The sequence below is a fragment of the Seriola aureovittata genome, chromosome 3 (genome assembly GCF_021018895.1).
Source record: "Seriola aureovittata isolate HTS-2021-v1 ecotype China chromosome 3, ASM2101889v1, whole genome shotgun sequence".
In the NCBI taxonomy this organism is placed as follows: Eukaryota; Metazoa; Chordata; class Actinopteri; order Carangiformes; family Carangidae; genus Seriola; species Seriola aureovittata.
Window position 1 is genome coordinate 30,263,271 of NC_079366.1, and position 20,630 is coordinate 30,283,900.

General features: G+C 45.5%; 2 protein-coding genes across 4 annotated transcripts in view; one reads left to right on the forward strand and one right to left on the reverse strand.

Moving 5' to 3' along the window:
- LOC130166263 (UTP--glucose-1-phosphate uridylyltransferase-like) overlaps positions 1 to 1,486 on the forward strand; it is an 11,733-nt gene extending 10,247 nt beyond the window's left edge. For both annotated transcript variants that reach the window (XM_056371744.1, XM_056371743.1), the window contains exons 9-10: positions 546 to 650; positions 1,085 to 1,486. In XM_056371744.1, coding sequence (XP_056227719.1) covers positions 546 to 650; positions 1,085 to 1,192 — 213 coding nt within the window. In that variant the 3' untranslated portion in view covers positions 1,193 to 1,486. The remainder of the gene's footprint in view (positions 1 to 545; positions 651 to 1,084) is intronic.
- Positions 1,487 to 2,053: 567 nt separating this feature from the next.
- vps54 (VPS54 subunit of GARP complex) lies at positions 2,054 to 20,628 on the reverse strand. Of its 2 annotated transcripts, XM_056371745.1 has the most exons (24): positions 20,367 to 20,628; positions 15,942 to 16,119; positions 15,494 to 15,735; positions 14,021 to 14,105; positions 13,304 to 13,338; positions 13,002 to 13,133; positions 12,228 to 12,613; positions 11,652 to 11,778; positions 10,731 to 10,757; positions 9,996 to 10,103; positions 9,814 to 9,869; positions 9,573 to 9,669; positions 9,161 to 9,486; positions 8,679 to 8,808; positions 8,409 to 8,590; positions 7,727 to 7,839; positions 7,447 to 7,510; positions 6,764 to 6,869; positions 6,509 to 6,596; positions 6,247 to 6,368; positions 5,997 to 6,077; positions 5,547 to 5,654; positions 4,891 to 4,985; positions 2,054 to 4,455 (listed from the first exon to the last, which is right to left on the reverse strand). In XM_056371745.1, the coding sequence occupies exons 2-24, from the start codon at positions 16,087 to 16,089 to the stop codon at positions 4,350 to 4,352; spliced, it is 2,964 nt and encodes a 987-aa protein (XP_056227720.1). In that variant the 5' UTR covers positions 16,090 to 16,119; positions 20,367 to 20,628; the 3' UTR covers positions 2,054 to 4,349. The 2 variants fall into 2 exon arrangements, with proteins under 2 accessions (XP_056227720.1, XP_056227721.1); XM_056371746.1 differs by lacking the exon at positions 10,731 to 10,757.
- Between the last annotated feature and the right edge of the window lie 2 nt (positions 20,629 to 20,630).

A 20,630-nucleotide genomic window follows, 5' to 3' on the forward strand; every position in this document is an offset into this window, starting at 1 on the left:
TCTGATCATCATTTTGTCGTCTTGATGTTTCAGTGTTTGTTTGATGAATGAAAGGAGCTTCATGCTTCCTTTCCTCGTCTCCTTTAGCAAAGGAAACACTGGAGCTTCCTTTACGAATCACGTTCTCCACTGACGCCAAGTTCAAGTTTTTAGGAAATGAGATTATTTTGACTTTTTTGAAACATTTCTACTTGGAGCAGGACGGAGGGATGAGTGTGTCCTGCGAGGGTTAAAGAAATAAAAGTACATTAAGCATTAACTTTTCTTATAATCATGTTTATTAGGTTTTAATATTATTATCTTTTTGCATTATTTTCTTGTACAAATGATTTAAAAAAATATATAATTTTTAAGTTCTTCAATAATTTGAAGTGACAAACACATTTATTACATCAGATAAGAGGATGTTTATCTCGAGAGCACCTTGAATGTTTCCATGGTAACGACACCTGGCCTCGACATGGAGATAATCGATAACAATAAATAAATAAATGGTGCAGTTTGAATAAAGTCCCAGCGTGTGACCGAAGCGTGTCGTCCTGCAGGTTCAGCAGTTTCTGGCTCGGTTCGAGAGCATCCCCGACATGTTGGAGCTGGATCACCTGACCGTGTCCGGAGACGTCACCTTCGGGAAGAACGTCTCTCTGAAGGTAAAGAGCAAGTCGCTGTCGCCGACCTCTGACCCCTCACGGCTTTGGGTTTATCTGACGTGGGGTTGTGCGAGATGCTCGTGAATAGTCGTCACATTTTGATCTGATGGGATCAATTCACTTCAAATCAAAAACCTCCAGCAGCTCAAGACGCCGTGAGAGAAAAGAGATTTGAAATGATTGAATATTATTAACAATTTGGAACAGAAGCAGAAAATTAATCAGCAACTATTTTGATAATCGAATAATATTTTTAGGCAACAATCAGACGTGAAGATTTGTTGTTTTCCTTTGAACCGTTGCTCCGACAAAACGAGGCGTTTGAAGAAGCAGGGAAATTATAACGTCGCCTTTTCCTGTGATTAATTGTAATGAAAACCATCGTTAGCTGCAAAGGAAACACTGTGTCTCTAACGATGTTTCACTTCCACCAGGGAACCGTCATCATCATCGCGAATCACGGCGACCGGATCGATATTCCCGCCGGAGCGATGCTGGAGAACAAGATCGTCTCAGGAAACCTGCGCATCCTCGACCACTGAGGCCTTCTGGGAAATAAAAACCACAACAAACCAAAGCCATTTGCACCTTGAAGAACGACCTGTTACAGAGACAATCAGCTTGTTGGTGTCCATTTCAATGTGAAGTCAGCCTGAAAGGGTCAAAGGTCAACCACCTCCTCCTCCTCGTTCTTCCTCCTGACGCACTTTTCTGCTTTTCAGGAAGAAACTCGCTGTTACTGCAACAATCGCTGCAAAGTCCGAGCCGACTCCGGCCCGACTGCGGCCCAACCCGGCTAACTGTCTCATGTCAATAAAAAAAAAAAACACGTGTCATCTGAGCATCATGTGATTTTTGTTGTGCATTAGTTTTTATTTTATTTTATTTGTGCTGAACACATTCAGAAAATGTTATTTTGCCTTTTAAAGAATTTAAAATTCAAGTTTTGATGATTTCTTTCAGGTTAGGTTTCACACGTCTCTCGTGACGTTGTCGATAAAGTTTGGAACAACGGCCACGAAGCTGAAAACCTGCAGAAGAAAAACACGGAGACACGGAGTCGCTCCATCATCCTGTTTTAATCACAGCAAGTTTGAAGGATTCAAGACATTTAGAGTTTCAGACACACGGCCAGACTCAGGTACACCCGACAGAGAGGGTCCACACACACACACACACACACACACACTCTCTCACACACACACACACACACACACTCTCTCACACACACACACACACACACACTCTCTCACACACACACACACACACACTCTCTCTCACACACACACACACACACACACACACACACACACACACACTCTCTCACACACACACACACTCTCTCACACCACACACACACACACACACTCTCTTTCTATCACACACAGGCACGCGCGCACACACTCTCTCACACACACACACACTCTCACACACACACACACACACACTCTCTTTCTATCACACACAGGCACACACAACACACACACACACACACACACACACACACAGTGGTATGGTAGGCACACTGTAGTGGAGAGCTCAGATGTGTCGTCTCTGACAGTCGATCAAAAGGAGGCACTTCTGAAGCTTTTTGTTCTCAGGTGAGTCTCGGACAGGAAGTCGACGCTGCGGTCTCATCACACCTGTACAGACCGGCTCACCTGTTCGTACAGGACTCACCCGGGCACATCTGTCCCAGGACGGCTGCAGCAATTTAACTCATCGGTTGACTGTTAAAGGTGTTATTCTGTAGTGACTCACCTGGCCTCTGCTGTACAGGTGGAGGTGATGAGACCACAGCTGGACAGATGTGTTTGTTTGGTTGGAGCTCAGAGCAGCTGGACGTCACTCAGGAACAGAAAATCTGATTTTATTTTTTATAAAGAACGCTGCACTCTGGCACCAGGTGAGGCAGGAACAGGTGAGTTCAGGTGGGCGGAGCTTCACTGGGAGTTGGCTGCAGTCACTACACCCCTGTGTAACTTCAAAAACATCACAGGTGAGTGACGGAGCAGCCAATCAAACTCCGAAACCACACCAGCACAGAACTGGTTTCAGCACCGGTTTGAGGGTGGAGGTGATAAAAAAAAAAAAAACACACGACACCTGTGATGACGCCTTTCATCTCGCCAGCGCCGTGTTTCCTTTAACCAGTTATCTCTGCTACACCTAACCACAGCTCACCTGTCTGATGGTGCGTTTGAGGTGTTCCTCATAAATGTCGGACGTCTGTGTTTAAGTACAGAAAGCTGAACCGCACAGTGGTAAATATAAACACGTCCGTTAATGATCCTGCGTTACATCATCTGCTCGTTTACAACTGAGCGCTCTGTGTGTTCGATGGCGTTTTATTTTGAAATTAGCAGAGACAAAGCAGAAGAAGTTTATCTGACTCAGTCATGTGACTCTGTTCTAACTCGAGGAGCTGGAAGCAGCAGCGTGAGGTCAGAGGTTACGATCGTTTTTTTAATAAAGATTTGTGAATTTATTTTTGGTCGAACCAAAACAGGAAGTTTGATTAATGAGAAAGTAACTGTCACAATAAAACGTCACCTTGTGCAGCTTTGACTGATCGTCTCACAGAGGAAGAAACATCCTGAGAGTTTCGTTTCCTCTTCAAAATAAAATAAAATAAAAAATAAAAAGAAGCTAAATCAGATTTTCTGCTCCGTCGTGTCGTTTCAGCCTCGAGGAAACAAAAAGCTCATGCAGATGAAATTAAAGTACAGTAGGAGGGAGAGGGTCAACAGTAGTTTAACAGCTGATATTCATGCTTCATGTTCTGCAATTATAAAAACAAAAACAACACGTCCCCTTCGTCTGTGGGTCTTCACTTGCTGCAGGATCGGACTGATTAAAGGGAGGAAATGCAATTGAAGAGTTGAATTCCCGGATTAGAAGGTGTTTTACTTTGGTAACAACAGGATGTGGCTGAGGGGTTTGTGATGCGTTCACAGTCTGGATTGTGTTGATCGAAACATTTCAGGAAGTGAACTCTTCAATTCCACCTTTGTGCTCTCTCCTGCTGCGTCAGGGTTCCTCCAGGGTCGGAAACATTTTCCCGCTTCACGTATAAAAATGTCAGATTGAAATTTTCTGCGTCGCCATGGTGACTCAAACAAAAATCAGCTGCTGAATGAGGATCGGGAAAAAAACAAACAAACAACAAAAAATAAATGTGAGGAAACCCTGATGATTCTGTCGGAGCAGGAAGGAGGGAAAACGTTTCCATGACGATTCATTTCATCCCTTGAGCCCTGAATCCTCGGCGGGAAAACTCGGCCTCAGTGTCGTCGATGTTAAAAATTCCCTTCAGCTCCGTCGTTGCCGTGGCGCCGGAGAAAAAACGTCCGCCACAGATGAGACGACAGAAAAATAAATTACCCCATCACCTCCAATAAAACCATCTCTAATAATTTACTACTTCCTGTTGAATTGCACAGTGAGATGAGGTGGCAGCAGTTTTTAAGGAGGCGCTGTGTGTTACTGGGTGAAGTCTTTTAAGGTGGAAGGAAGCCCCGGCGTGTTTCTGCCGCTCTTCTTCTCCAGTTTGAGTTTTTTTTTTTTTTTTGGTCCCTCCGGGCTTCCTCCACCCTCAGCCTGGGCGCAGTTCGCCCCTCCCCCCCAGGAGGGTCGGCCCCTGCGTCACCGAGTCGGTCAGTTGGTCGGTCCTGGACGTCTGGCTCCGCCCCCCCTCCATCACCTCTTCTGCTCCCAGATCTCAGCCATGTTGAGGTCGAGCCGCTCGAGGCTCCTCAGCGCCTGAACGTTCTCCGTGTAGAAGGCGACGTCCACCACCACCAGCCTGCAGCACCAGTCACATGTCAACAACAACAACAACAACAACAACAACAACAACAGCTGATGCTCCTCACTAAAGTTTTGGATCATGAAGCCACAACAATAAAATCTTTGAACTCTCCGTCCTTTAACGAATCAACTTCCTCTCTCTCTCTGCAGTTTTTGATCGTCACGTTGTGATCAGGAGATTTAAAGAAACGTCTCTTTTTTTTAACATGAACAGAGGAAAAGCTCTGAAAACTTTACAGTTATGTAAAATGATCAAACTGTTATTTACAGGAAATGAGCAAAAACTAAACCACTTCATCAGATTGAAACTCACTGACTTTAACTAATGTCAAACTAAAACCAAATCCTCCTTAAATGAGAGTCAAACAGGAAGTGAAAAGCTTGTGTGTGTGTGTGTGTGTGTGTGTGTGTGTGTGTGTGTGTGTGTTACCCGTGCTGCGGTCCTCCATCGTTAACGACCCCGAGTCGGGCCAGCTGCCTCTTCAGGTGCATTTTAAAACTGGCGTTGATCCTCAGGAACAACATCTGAACAGGAAACAGTTTCAACAACACACAGATCAGATCTCAAACATCTGGTCCAATTAACACGAGGCAACTCGTGCTCAGTCACACCGTCACACAGCTGCTACAGATCTGATCGTCATTTCAATCATAACGAGCAGCTGCTTCAACAGCAGGTTTGAGAGTTTGGTGGATCAGTCGTCACCAAACTTCAGTTTTAGAAACGAGAATATGAAAATGTTCTTGGTGAAGTTCAGTGTGAAGTTTCACTTTATTTTAACAGAAATCCTGTTGATAATCATCTTTGTCTCTGTTTCTGTTCAGACTCTGATAAAAGTGACGGACACGTTCCTCTACTGCTGAAGTTCTGACTAAAAGCTGATGAACTTTGATTAAAAACAACAAATAAAAGATTATCCGTCGTGTCGAAGGTGAAATCAAACTGATTCCTGAGACTAATGAAAGTCTGATGTCACAACACGTTTACAAAAAGTCTTTTCTTTAACTTCAAACCGACTTCCGGAGCAGGAAGTCGGTCAGTGAAGCTTCGACGTGTTTCTGTCACGTTGTTGTGTTGAGTCTCACCTGAGTCTGTTCTTCAGGTAAAAGCTCGTAAATGGCTTCGTGCATCTTCGCCATCTGTTTACAGACGTTCCTGAAACAGGCCGACGGCATCGGAGCCTTCACTTCATACTGAGGAAACAACATCATCATCATCATCAACCTGCTGACGTCACATGACCCAACACATCTGTACACAGCACATACACACTCAGCTCTTTATCTCCCCGTGAAAACAGCACTTTCCTTTGGCACTACATTTTTCTCACGTATTCCTACGCACAAGCGCAGCTGCAGCTCGCACTGTATCACGCCGCAGCCGCAGGTGAGCTGAGCGAATCAGAAAGATCTGATCTTCACTTGGAAGATGAAGATGAAAATATTCTACACGAAGCTTCATTCAAACAGATGTTGGATTGTTTCGTTGAACGTCTTTTTAAAGTTTCCGAAACAGCTGTTTTGATCTGATCTTACCTTTGATAAAACCTTCTCAAACAGACTGTCCATGATGGCCACCAGTTTAGCAGAGATCTCTGCTATGTGGTCGTTGTAGTCCTGAAACAAACAAACAAACAAACAAACAAACAAACAGTTTCAGAAACACAACCAACAGCTTTTTACCAGGACGCTTTAAAAGTCGAGGCGTCGAGGAAAAGAGAGTTTTCAACTGACAGAGGCCGTGTGTGTTGATTATTGATTATGTGCTTTGGTTCCTGTGCGTTACCTTGGTGATGTGGTCGAAGTGTCTGAGCACGCTGAACTGTTTGGGCTGCAGCTTGGTCTCAAAGTGAGCTCTGATGATGGGAATGTAGTGAACCACCAGCTGCAGGCAGCGGGAAGCTAATGCTACACACACACACACACACACACACACACACACACACACACACACACACACACACACACACACACACACACAGGAAGATCAGAACTTGTGTTTGTGACTCAGGTGACAGGTGTGTGACGCTGCTGTTGTTGCTAGGTACCGAGGTTTTTAGTGGTGATGGTCTTGAGGCCGACGACCTGCAGCGCTCCGGCTCCCAGAACCAGCTGGCAGCTCCGAGAGTTGAAGTGCTGCAGAGACACAAGAGAAGACCTGATTTAAAAACACACACACTGCGATGACGTCACGCTGCTGCAGGTTGCTATGGAAACGTCACCTGACGGAGGCGGAAAGTCAACGTTTTCAAATGTGAACACAACTGATTGAGATGAAGTGAAAACTTGTTTTTCAGTTTTACCTTGAGGAGATCCGACAGACGTGTCAACATGTCGGTGGCGATCGACGGGATGTCGTTGACGCAGTGACAGTACTCCAGAAACATCCGGATCAGCAGCAGAACCGTCCTGAGGAAACAGGAAGACGACTTTATACATGTTATTCAGACTTAAAGCTCCTCCAGTGTAAAGGTCTGTGTCCATGTGTAGTGTGATTATAGATCAGCTCTAGCTTCTATATTAATACTGTGAAAGTATCAAAGCCTCAGTCCACAGAGAAATGCACACAGCCTGTATTCAGAAACTGAGCCTTAAAATCAGCCGTCAGGACTTCTGGAACTTTGTGATGTCACAACAAAGCAGTCACCAAGCCCCGCCCACCTGGACCCACCATCCAAACCTTTACAGGATTTGGTTTCTCTGAGTGTTTTTACCTGATATCTGCTTTATTTTTATTGGATCACTCAGAAAACAGTCAGCCAATCAGAAGAGAGGCTCAGAGCCTCCTCTCTTCTGATTGGCTCACAGACCTGTTGTTACTAGAGCTGCAGAGAGAAGCCTGAGAGAGGAGATGTAAAACTACACTGAGATGGTTTTTATATCTTCTGATGGATCAACACTTCAAATAAAAGACCGAAGAAGAAACATGGAGCTTTAAGTTTCATGTTAAAGTTTTTCTGTTGTGTGACAGCGGCGTGACACTCACCCGACGACGGCGTATTTTTGCCCGTTGACGAGCAGAAACTCTGTCGGCTTCCTGTCTTCTGGACCTGCAGGAGGAAACGTGTTGTTGTGTCATGATATTCTGTTTGTTCTGAGAAGTAATCATCATCATTGATCACTGATCAGGTCGCTCATGTTCTCCTGTCTAATATCTGAGCATGTCTCTTCTACACGTCACGTCTACAAAAGCAAACAGCAGCTGTTCCTGCTGCGGGACGACGCAGCAGAGCGCTGTGGAGGAGGAGGCGTCGGTCTGTGGATACCTGGGGTTTTGCGCTCTGGTAGTGTTATCCTGCCGTCAGCGATGGAGTTGACCAGGTCCTGAAACTCGGCGGGAACCTCCGCCTGTTTCCAGCGCTCGTTGTCCAGGAGGAGGCTGCAGCAAACAACAACAACAACAACCATCGTCGTCATCATCAGGACACACAACAACACAAACCCAGTGATGAGTCACGGCTCTCAGGGTGTTTCTACGCAGAGAAGAGGAAGGAATAAAACCGTGGAAGCAGCTGCAGAGTCTCTGACCTCTTTTAAATCTCTTTATTTCTTAGTTTTATTGAGTTTTATTGATCGGCCTCTCGCTGGTGACTCTGCCTCCGTCTGTTTGCACAAAGACTGAAAACTCTTTCCTTGTGTTTCTGCTGGTTTTAATTGTTGCCTCACATGACCTGCATCTGCTTTGTGTTAAACACTTTGTCACGCGGGTTTAGGAACTCGCTCTATATATAAAGATTGTTTTTATTTTTAATTCAACATGATGGAATCAGGGGTGAAATTTAACAGAAGCTTCAGCTGCTGCGCCTCAAACTTCCCTCTGGTGACGCACATGAACTCTGTCCCGACGTGTCTGAGCTCACGTGTTCAGAAGACGCTTCCAGCTGCGACCTTTCCGTCATGTGACCTCAGAGAGTCCAGACCGAACACACCGAGCTGCAGGTTCCCTACCTGAGTTTGGTCTTGCGCTCTTCGTGGAAGCGGTGGACGAAGCGGTTGGCCTGGCTCTGCAGCGCCCCCCTCAGGGAGACGCTGCGCCTGCCGCACAGCTCCTCCGTGTCCCTGACGAAGCCCTCCACCGCCTGAGACAGACACACGAACTCGGCCGAGTTCAGACGCTCCAGAGATCCGTCCTGTCGGAGGTGGAGACCGAGTTCAGGTGAATTCTGAGGCCTTAAATAAAAGACAGGTCAGAGGTCATCCGTGTTGGTGGGACTGTACCTTTGCTCTGGCGGTGAGGACCTTGACGCAGCGGTCGTGGCTGACGTCGGACGCCGTGTACAGCAGCTCCTGGCTGTTGTTGATCACACGGTTCATCTCCAGCTCAGTGGGCATCATGTTCTCGCCGGAGCTGGACACAAACACAAACACACTCGCTGTCAACACACGGCTGAAAACAGCTGACAACGAACTGTCACACCCGAACAATAACACACACGTGTCGGCTGCTTCAGTGGATCCAGTTTCTTTTTTCATCTCGTGCAAAAAAAGTGAAAAACACCTACGAGTTTAATTATCATCTGTTTGAAAAGCGACGTTTTCTACCTTCCTACATTTCTAAAACAAGTTCTAAGTTTGTCTTTACACATTTAAGAGAAAGTGGAATAGATCAATGTTTGCTGAAACTGAAACTGATGAAACCTGTGAACCAGATCTCACTGCTCCAGGTCTCATCATGATTTCTAAAGAGAAGAGAATCTTACATGAAGTTCTGGTCCCTGCCGACGAAGCTCTCTGAGGCCGAGTCACAGCCGGCCGCCTCCGCCCGGCCCTGCTGGACCCTGGAGCCCGCGGCGGAGCTCTGGTCCTGGGCCGCGGCCTGCTGCTGCTGCTGCGCCTCGTTCAGAGCGTCGCTGATGAACAGACCCTCGTGGGTCAGGTAGGCCAGCTCGGCCTCGCCCTGCAGGAGCGACGAGCCCTGGGAAGATTCCTGACCTGAAGCACCTGAACCCGCCTCCTCCAGGAGCCGGTTCTTCTGATTTGAGTCCAGAACTTCCAGAACCACGTTTCCGATCACGCTCAGAGTGGCCTGGCGGACGGACGGGAAACGAAAGGTGAGATCGGACACATCACTGTCTCTCAGGTGTGACCGCTGGCGCTGTTTCTGACACTCACCTTGATCCTCTGCAGGAAGAGGAGGAAACTCTCAAAGACGTTTTTCAGCACCTCAAACCACTGAGGGAACGTCATCAGACGCATCTGGTCAGCTAGCCTTCGCACAGATGTGGAACGTTAGAAACAGCTGTATATTTATGAATTCACACACTAGAAGTGACAGAAACGGCTTTTTAATGAGACATCGTGCAGATTGTCCAGAAAGGATTCATCAGTTTTCCTGCTGCAGATTTCCACTTACTTAGTGACGACTTCAGTGTCAATTTCTTCTATGTGCAAAACACTTTCTGCCACACACTGTAAACACACACACACACACACACACACACACGACAGTGAGTTTAACCACGACACACAGACTGACGTGTTGTTGATCACGAGCTGCTCTGAAATGAGAATCGCAGGTAAACGTAAATATTTCACCTGAGCGACGATGGCCTTCGCCGCCAAGATCATCTCATCGCTGTAAATATCCAGAAAGTCCAGCTTCCTCTGCCTCAGCAGGCCGAACACCAGCGACTCCAGGCGCTCCTGCAACAACAAACAACAAACAAACAAACAAACAAACAAGAAATGACCAATTAAAAAAGACAAAACCCTGAGGCCAGAATCCCTGAGCTGATTTCAGATTAACGCCACAAGCTGAGATCAGAGCGCTTTCATCAGCACAAGCAACAGATCAATAATCAGTCAGGACTGGGCCGTGTCGCCATGGAGACGATGAAACTGATTGGAGCTGAAATGGAAACATGATTATTTTTCTAAATATTGACACCAAGATTTCTTAAAATTACTTTTTATTTTTATTTGAAACTAAATTTAATTTAATTTAATTTTTTTTACAGAGAATTTGATTAAATGATTCATTTTTTCAGGCGATGACATCATCTGCACCGACGTGTTTCTCTGACCTGCTCCGAGGTCGCCTGGATTCATCACATTGTTTACTCATGTTTCAGAGAGCTACCTGACACCATCTGAGCTCAATTAACCCCGCCCACCTGGCGCTCCACGCACGTTAAAACAAACAAAGAATTATTTCAACATTTGATCGATCGCTGATGATTTCACCACCGCAGAGGATTTCAAGAATTTGACGGAAATTAAATGTGTGTGTGTGTGTGTGTGTGTGTGTGTGTGTGTGTGTGTGTGGCCCACCTTTTGGGAGACGGCGTTTGGTTTGACCTGTGATGGGCACAGCATCCATTAAATATGTAACAAGTCACATCAGTGAAGAGCTGAGCTCAACATAATCCTCTCATCTATTTATTCTTTTCTTCATTGAGATGGAAATTTAATTCACTAACTGGCTTCAAATATTTTTCTTATTTCCAATTTTCAACCTTTTTTTTTTTCCTCCTGACTCTTTCACATCCAGACAATAAAGATTAATTCTCATTAAGTGGCAGCTGCTGATGGATAACTTTCTTTTCCACTGAGTTATCTTGATGTTTTAAACCCTTTAGTTTTTCATACCTTTATGTTTTCTATAATCATTTCTAAAAGTTTCACCATGTGCTGCACATGTTCAGAACCAGCACAACCTCAGCTGATCACACACGTCACTCAGCAAAGACTCCTGTACAGTATAACACTGGTTAGTATTCCTTATTTTAGAGATAAAAACATTGTGAACCAGAATCAGTTTGAGTTGTTGAGGTGATTTGAAGTTTCTATCTTTATATAAACTCTGATCCTCTAAAGATCTGACTCCTCTCGTCCTTCTGTCTGTTTCTGCCGCTGCACTAAACTCTGAACGACTTCTCACTGAGCTCAGAGTGAAACAGCACTGCTCCCTTTAGTCTGAGTCAGACACTCTGATTGGCTGTGACAGCTCCCACTGCAGCCAATAGGAATGTGACGTGTCTCTAGACGTCTGTAAAACTCCAAATCTTTTAACGTCAGTGACTCGTTCTGTTTTATTATCACATTTATGACGAGCGGCAGGTTTATATTTCCCCTCTGGACCCAGGAAACGTCTCTTTATGGAGGCGACAAACACATGATGGGAAAACAACATAAATAAATAATCACTCAGCGAAGACAAGAGTCATGACGAGACTGAGAGTCAGTTCAGACCTTCTCCAGGACCTGCGGCTCGTCCCTCAGGCAGCGGCTCAGGTCGCTCCGGGCGTACATGCTGAAGTCCTCCACCATCATCTTGTCAATCAGCTTCTCCAGCTCGCACAGCTGGGAGCCCAGATGTCTGAGAGAGAGACACACACACACACACACACACACACACAGGTTGTGTCATGTGCTAACCTCTGGGGCTGACATGAAGCATCAACAGTGAAGAACCAGAAGCTGCAGTTCCTCTAACGACCACTAGAGTCTGGCTCCAGCAGTGAGTCAGTCCCCATAGACTCCCATGTTAAAATGTCCAACTTTACAGCAGAAATAAACATGTTTACAGCCTGGTACAGAAACTATTTTGGTCTCTAGAGCTAATTTCATTTTAGCATTAGCTGGGAGTTAGGGGCGGAGTCAGGGGCGGAGTCAGACACAGTGTAAGGACGCAGACAGACAAAGTTCCCTCAAAGGAGACAAAGACTCATCTGCATCGTGTCCAACATCCACGTCCGCACTCCAGTCTGTAAATACTCCAGCGAACCCTGATGACATGAGGTGAGAAGTCAACACCTGTCCCCTCACCTGAAGCTGTGGATCCCCTGCAGCTCCTGCTGCAGCACCTCCTTGGTGGTGGCGATGAGCTCCAGCGCTCCCACGAACTCGGAGGTGGAGAGCAGCAGCTGCACGGTGGGCTGCGTCTGGTGCACGGCCGCCATCAGCTTCAGCTTGTTGTGCAGCTTCACGCAGTTGTTGCGGGCCAGAGCGGTGCGGAGGGCCCGCAGGGGCCCCTGGCACATGATGCGATCCATGTCGGCGGTGCGACCCCGCAGGACGGCGACGGCCCGCTGCGTCTCCTGCAGCTGGTCCTGCAGCTCGTGCTGCGACGACATGGCGTGAAAGAACGCCTCGGAGCGCAGCGAGATCTGCCGGGCGATGCTCACCTCCACCACGTCCAGGTAGTGACTCAGCTGAGCGAGGAGGAGACGAGGAGAAGAGTCACATCATCACACTTACAAACACACGCTGCTACTTCACAAACACGTGTTAAACCTGGATCATTACGTTTATTGATCTGTGATGGAAAAACTGAAAACTGCTTCATGTGTCAGTTACTGTGAATCACAACAGAAAGATTTTAATTACAATGTTTTATAAAATCTGACAGTGATCAGGATAAATCGGTTCTCTGACTCAAATCCATTTTCATTTGAATCATCTGATCGATTCATGAGATCGAGTCTCCTGATGACGCGTGAAGCCGTGACTCCGTTAGTCTCACGTGGCGAGGTCTGGTCACGTGACATGACAGATACAAACGTGTGGCTGAATTTCAGATTGAGAAACGTGTGAACTCACCTTCTCCTGCAGCAGCTTGGAGGAGGCCACGTCTCTGCTGCTCTTCCCTCCGGCGCTGTTGAAGTGCGACCAGGGCAGGACGGCGTTGAAGGTGGCCGGGTCCTCCAGAGCAAAGTCAGGCTTCAAGAAGATCTGAAGAAAACAGACGGCAGAACAGAACTGAGTGACGTATCCCTGGGCAACTGTTTGACACGTCGATGATAAACATGTTGAAATCCACATGTTTCTGGACTGAGTTTCTTCCTTCATCACGTCAGAGTTTATGGTTTATTTCTCCACTGAAGTCAAATCTGCTCAGTTACCTTTGGGACTTGTTCCAGCTCCGCTCTGGATTTGTCTGCAGGAAACAGGAAATGATCTGCATCAGTCACATGACGTTACTCCACCTGTTAGTCCCGTTTCAGCTTTTGTTTATTACCACATAAATAAAAACAATGATTTAATACGATCTAACATAATACAGAACATAATAGATCGTATAGATGAAGCACATTACTTCATTTTACATCACTCAGCTGATCATTAATTTTATATATAGAAAGAATATTAAAATTAATAAAGTTTGTTTGAACCGGAGATCTCGACACTGATGCTACAAAGAGCTTAAAACAATAAAAACAAACAGCAGATAAAAACCAACAAACATTAAACTGCATCAGTCTGTTGAAGCTGCAACGATCAGTTAATCAACAGAAAATGAATCTGCATCTCATGAATTAATCATCAAAACAGAATATTTCCTTGTTTGTTTCCAGCTTCATGTGAAGATTTGACGTTTTCTTTGTCACATGATCATAAACTGAATCATTTTAGGTTGTTGATCAGAAAAATGAGACACATATCTGATATATCTACTTCCTGTAGGTCTCAGGGGGTTGTCATGGTAACGACTCCAGTGCAAACGCTTGGTGAATCAAACATGTATTTGATTGGCGGCGCTGAACACCGGGTTAGTGTTGGACTGCGTCCCGTGTGTGCAGACAGGAAGCGGCGCCCTGCGGCAGGTGAATAATTCATACCGTGGTTGGTGGTGATACTGGAGACGGCGTCCACGTCGTCTTTGTTCGGACAGATCGTCTTGCAGCGCTCGTGGATTTTTTCCCTCTGGAAAAAAAACCCCCAAAGAAATCAGCCCCACAAGGTCAGTGATGTCATCATCACAGAGCAGAAAACAAAGCCAGCACCTGCAGCGGGGCAGAGAGCACGAGGTTCAGCCCGAGGGTGGCGCTAAACGACAGAAACGTGACGAGTTTTTAATGGTCACGTTAAGATAAAGGAGTTCACGGGGGAAATCAGGAAGCTTCAGAGGAGCGCTTCATGACCGTCACTCTGTCTGTCGTAGTGATTCTTTGTCTCTGAAACCTGAAATAATCATGTGAGACTTTGTCTGAAAACCTGAACCAGCTCACAGGAAGTTTAAAAAAGGATGTTTCCCTCACTCAGTGGATCTGAGGGTTTTTACAGAGTCTTTTACAGCTGAATGGAGCCGAGCGTCAGCTTCACAAAGCTGATGATCGTTCTCGGCTTTTGTCTGAGACGAGTCAAAGTCTCACACTGAGAAAGTGACTCAGAGGAACCGGGGGAATGACGTTGCGGCAGAAACTGATGTAACACAAGAGTTTTCACAACAAAAAGGGGCTGCAACGCTCCTGTTGCTACGACAACCAGAATCAAAACGTCTCTCAAAGTCTGTAACCGAGACGTTTAAGTGATAAAAGAGGAAACAAAGTGGCCTCAGTGTTTGAGCTTCCTCCTTCTCGTGTTGTGATATATTTGAATGACATGTAATAAAAAAGAAAAAGCAGATGATTGAGGCTGAAGGTTCAGAAACATTTCTCATTAACATCATTAAAGCAGCGTCGCTCAGAACGTTTCTATTCAGAATATCAGAATACTCAGAATATTTATAATAGATAAATACAAATGAAGCAGGAACATCCCAGTTACAGTGGATGTGCTCAGGAAGAAGAAAACCCTCCTCCTCAGAACTTCAATGTCAAAGCTTTCTCACAATGTTGATGAAAAACTCCTGGATCCAACTCCTGAGTAATGGCTTAAAAAGTGTTTTGTGAGGTCGCTGTGACTTTGACCTTTGACCTTTGACCACCAAAATCTAGTTTGTCCTTGAGTCCGGGTGAATGTCTGTGTTCCCTTGAGGAGTTCTGGAGATATCACGTTCACCAGGCCACAATCATTCTTATGAGGTCACTGTGACCTTTGACCTTTAACCATCAAAATCTAATCAGCTCATCGGACAGACGGATGGACAACCTGAAAACAATATGGCTGCCGCTCTGACTGTTGCTGGGCGGAGGAATAAAAAACAAAACAATACAAAAACATTAGGAGCTCAAACTGCCTCAGCAGGATTCCTGACACACCTGCAGCAGGTGAGGTTGAACAGAAACACAACAGGTATCTCATGCATGGTCGGTCTGAAGCCCCGCCCTCCCTCGCTAGCGCTGAACCAGTGAGTCTGCTGAGGTTGTTACCTGAGCCGTCTCCTGCAGGTAGGGCCCGAAGTGTTCCCTGGTGATGTTGGGGAGGTAGAAGGAGGGCATCACCTCTGTCTCCGCGAAGTCCAGCCCCCACGTCTTGGTGAAGAAGTCGGACTCCCGCTTGGCGAGCCGGGGGTCGTTCAGCGCGGCGGGCAGGTTGACCTTGGAGCTGTACACCGTCCACCTGTCGTGCTCCGCCACCACTGACGGGCCGTCGCACAGGCCCCGCCCCTCACCTGCAGGACCGCATGGAAAATTGTTTAGATATTAAAATGGTACGTGTGCTTAAAACTGTCATAGATTTTCTTCTTCTTCTGTGTTTTATTTGATTTATTTGGTGATGCCGCGTCACTCTCTTCATAGACCTAATGATTAACGAAGAGAGTGACGTCTACACACACGCCGACAGATACAGCATGTGGTGAAGAGTGCAGTTTCCCACCCGTGGGCTCCTTGGGGCAGACGTCAGGCAGGGAGCGGACGGGCCGGCGGCAGCGAGGGGAGGAGGGATCCCGCTCCTTGTGATAGATCCCATCTCGGCCTCCGACACCGGGACGAGGCACTGGGGAGGAGCCGTGGCTGGAGGCCATGGCATTGGGACTCGCCTCCTCGGAGGCTAGCTGGACACACACACACACACACACACACACACACACACACACACACACACACACACACACACACACACACACAGAGCTGATATTAGAATTAGGGATAGACCGATATATACCAATGATGACCGATAATGAAGGAGACCGATAACCAACATCTGGAACTGATATCTCAACACAACACTACTGCTGTATCACACACACACAGATCATCAACATCTGTCTGAAACTGTTTAAACACAAGCTGAAGATTAAAACCTTCATGACGGAGGATTTACTGCAGGACTGTTGCATCAGACTCCATCAGTTCAATGTTCCTAATAAACTGATCACTCAGTGAATATTAGTGATTATCAGCTGCAAACAGCCTGAGCTCATTGATCTCAGTGCTGTTCTCACCTGTGAACTGATTCACCTGCTGACCTGCAGATGATCTTTAATTTAACAGATTTACATTATTATTATTATTATTATTATTATTATCACCAATAAGACGTTTCCCCTTTTAAACTCTAACACAGTAACACGTTTACTCAGATTTTATTTTATCGTTATCGGTTTAAAAAAATAACGACACCGATAATCAGTCGATAATTAGAATTACATGATAAGGCTGTCAATACATTTCAGAGTTTGTGCTGTGATTTATTCTATATTTAATCATTTTCATCTCTCAGTATTAAGCCCAAACTTAATGGATGAATCTGGTGAAACTCAGTATTTTTCTTCTTGTCCACAAATCTCAGAAAAAGACTCAAACAGACAACTAAAGGAAGTCTGACTGTCACTCTGAGCGAAACAAAGGTATTTATGGAATAAACCACATCTGCCATGAAAACAAAGGACGTTCCATCACAACATTAATGTTATTACTCACTATAACCAGAGAGAGAAACAACAGAGGTTCTATGAGCTTTCAGATCACATGAGAAACTGACGATGAAAAGCTCCACCCCCCCCGCCCCCAACACTCACCCCTCACCAAATGTGGATTAATCCACCGCTGAAAATAGTCCCTGACAGATGCACTGTTTCCTTCTGTTTGTTTGATTAACAGCACAGTGACCAGCAGCTGTAGAACATCAAAGTTTTATCTGTGAGCAGAATTTGTTCAAACTGACAGATTCACCGAGTCGTCTTTCAGTTTCACCGCAGCAGGAAGTGACACGGGCTCAGAGCTGCTGCAGCTCAAACCAGAACTGAAAGTTCATCTCTGCTCAGTGTGTCGACACGGTCGCAGCCCGTTCAACGTGTTGGCACCGCCTGACTCAAAGTTCAGCCCCAGCCTCTGCCACATCTGCACCACCTGCTCACAGCTGGGTGTGAGAGGCTTTTACTGTGAAAATCTGCTGGTCTCAGCTCGGCAACAGTGGAAACATGCTCAATAAAGTACAGAAGAAAAGTACTTTCCTTTAGATTTCTGAATTATTATCTAAATAGATGTGCTCTATGATCTATCAGCTTATTGATTATCTGACTGATCGGCTTGTTGTAGCTGTAGTTGAATATGATGTCATAGCAGCGAACTGCAGTATGAACCGGGGCTGTTCATCATCGATCAATATCTTTCATTTACGGTGAAAACGTTTAACGTTAAAATCAGATGGTTCAAAGTAAAAACATCTGTTGGTTTAAACACTTTATTACGGAGGAGGGTCGGGGCCACGTGTGGAAGAGTCTGAATTGGTAATCTATACAAAGTGGGGTGTATTGATTATCATGATGCAAAGTAGAACAAGAGATTAGAAGAAGAGAGAAAGAAAAAAATACAGACTGCATTGCTCACAGAAATGAGTCACTCACTTCATCATCTGTTGAATCTAAATCCTCACTATAATTAATGAAGCGCGTCTGTGTATTCTCAAATACATGCTGCAGAGCCTTTAATATGTAGGAAATCCTCTATAATGGAAGGGATAATAACAGCGTCTGTCTTATCCACTGAGTCGTGCTGCGTCTGGGAATTTTTCTCCTAAAGGAAGAATAAATCAAACCGAGGTCTAAAAACGCTTGTTCACTTTTACTATAGTGACATTTCTCTGCACAGAAACCCAGCAGAAGGAGAATGTTAAAGTGCTTCATGATGTTAAAATCTAAATAAAAATATTGTGGCAAAACATTACAAAGACCTGACGGGTGAGTTTTGAACAGGCCGACCGAGCGGCACAGCGTGAAGCGGAGACGTGTCGTGTCGACGCTCGGCTGTAATCTGACTGCTCGGACTGTGGAGGTGTGAGACCCTCTGCTGTTAATCCCGTCACAGTGATGAGAGGATTAGAGGAAACGTCCTCAGCCTCACTCTCACCACCACCACAGTTTTCATAAAGCTTCTCCTGCTTTCACATAAAAACAACAACAACAAACATCTTCTCAAAGACAGAATAAATATCTAAAAGTGGAAACTTCACATCCCGCCCGGCTGCTCGTTTCCGCCGCCCACTGAGTCTTCTGTCGAGTAAAAATAGAAATATTTGGCCGATTTATATATTTTTGGAAAGTGTGCTGCTTTGGAGGATTAGGCTCTGCACTTCAAAATAAGACTTGGAGCATCACAGATTAAACTTGTCACTTTTTCATGGGAACATCAAGAAAAATATATTTTTGGATCTGTGGTCTGGCCGATGTTTAGAAGGTGTTTACTGTGTTTTTATCTCTATTTATACATTGTTTGCAAAAGTGTTGAGCCCCATCCAGAACTAAGACGCTTTCACACGGAGCATTTCCTCTTCTGGTTCATTATGTTTGAAAAAAAAAAGAAAGAAAAGATTTTAACATAATGAAAAACAACAAATCAGCAAATGAAAGGCACAGACAGAATCCTGATGTGATCATTGAACTGAACTTATATTTCTGTGGTGACATAAAAGAGAAACTGACTCTCGATTCCTAAAATCACAAATCGATCTTTGCATCTGTGTTTGTTCGGTTACGCTGCACATTTTATACTAAACGTTAAGTGTCGATTCTGATGTGACCTGCACTGTTATTTCACAATGGGACGCAGTAATCCATGTATGGATCCATACATGGATCCATGTATGGATCCATGTATGGATCCATGGATGGATTACTGCGCAGATCTGCAGGGCCCAGATTCTCTGCTTCAAGTGACTGTTTCACAGAGCTCAGTTAAAATAAGATGAGATGCATCTTTAATCACATTTTATTCCTGCGTTTTACTGTTTTTATTTGACATACCTTTTTACTGGTTGTTGGTCTTATTTTATTCTCTAAATTGTTTTTAATTCATTAGTATCATTTATGTGTTTTTAATTTGTCTATCACTATCCACATAGTCTTTTGTGGTTGCAACTTCCTTTTGACTTCCACAAAGAGAAACACAAACACCACGAGAGACTGAAAAACACAGCAAACATCATCATTTGTGGTCATTTGTCACTTCTAACAGCAGTGTCCTCACAGAAAAGAGGTTATAACTAATGTTACGGTCTGCGGCAAGGGAGAAAATATTCAAGACCTTTGTAAATGACATTTAAAACTTTTAAATACCATCTGATGCCCTGTTTTCTGAGGGAAATGAATCAACCTGCAGATGCACCAGAGTTCCAGACAATATTATACAACTGCTTTAACTGATTCAACGCAAATAGTCTTGTTCAAACAGGGATTTCCTTTAATGTCAGCCTAAATAAAACCTGAATTCACTCATGAAATAAAGTCTCAACTCATTCCTGTCGGTGCAGACTGAGATAAGCAAACTTCACAGGTTCTGATAAGTTGTTTTAACCCACAGATTTTAACGGTGCTTCTACAAAGCAGCTGTTACATGTATTTAATGTTAAATATTAAAGTTTAAATGGTCTCTTACAGACTTTTTTTTGCTGTAGTTCACCTGGAATGTCACATCACCGCTGTTCCTGCTGTCACGACAGGCAGCTGTGCCAGGGGCTAGCCAGCTAGCATTAGCTTAGCTCCGGAGCATTCGTTGCCTGTAGTTGTTTAGCACTGAATCCACTGAGCTGACAATGAAGGCAACACTAAACGGTAACACAAGAGGCGCGAAAATATTTTTCAGTATCAATGACAGGACCGATAGGGCGCAGAATAACCGCGGCCTGCGCAAAAAGCTAATGCTAAAGCTAATGTTGTCAGGCGAGTCCAGCGGGGTTACACGTAGGCTGGCTAATGCTAGCAGGCTAGCCGGACAGCTAGCTGGCAGGCGGGGGTGAAGCAGAGACAAACCCCCGGGGAGGAGGGAGGTTCAGTGACTGCGGGGCGTCAGCCGCCCTCCGTACCTGTCGTGTGAAGCACTGCAGCCGGTGTTTCGTCTCTGCACCATCACAGGAGCACTGGAGCAGCCGGGAGCGGAGCAGCGGCAGCGGATACCACCGGTACACTGGCCATCATGTACTCCGGGATAGGGGAGGCGGGGAACGGAGCGGCGGCGGTGTGTGCTCGGTACAAAGCTCGCTGCTGCCACCTGCTGACCGCGGCCGTCCCCGGTCACTCTGCGGTCACCACCCGGTAAAAGCCTCTCGGTCCTCGGTCCCTCTGTCCTC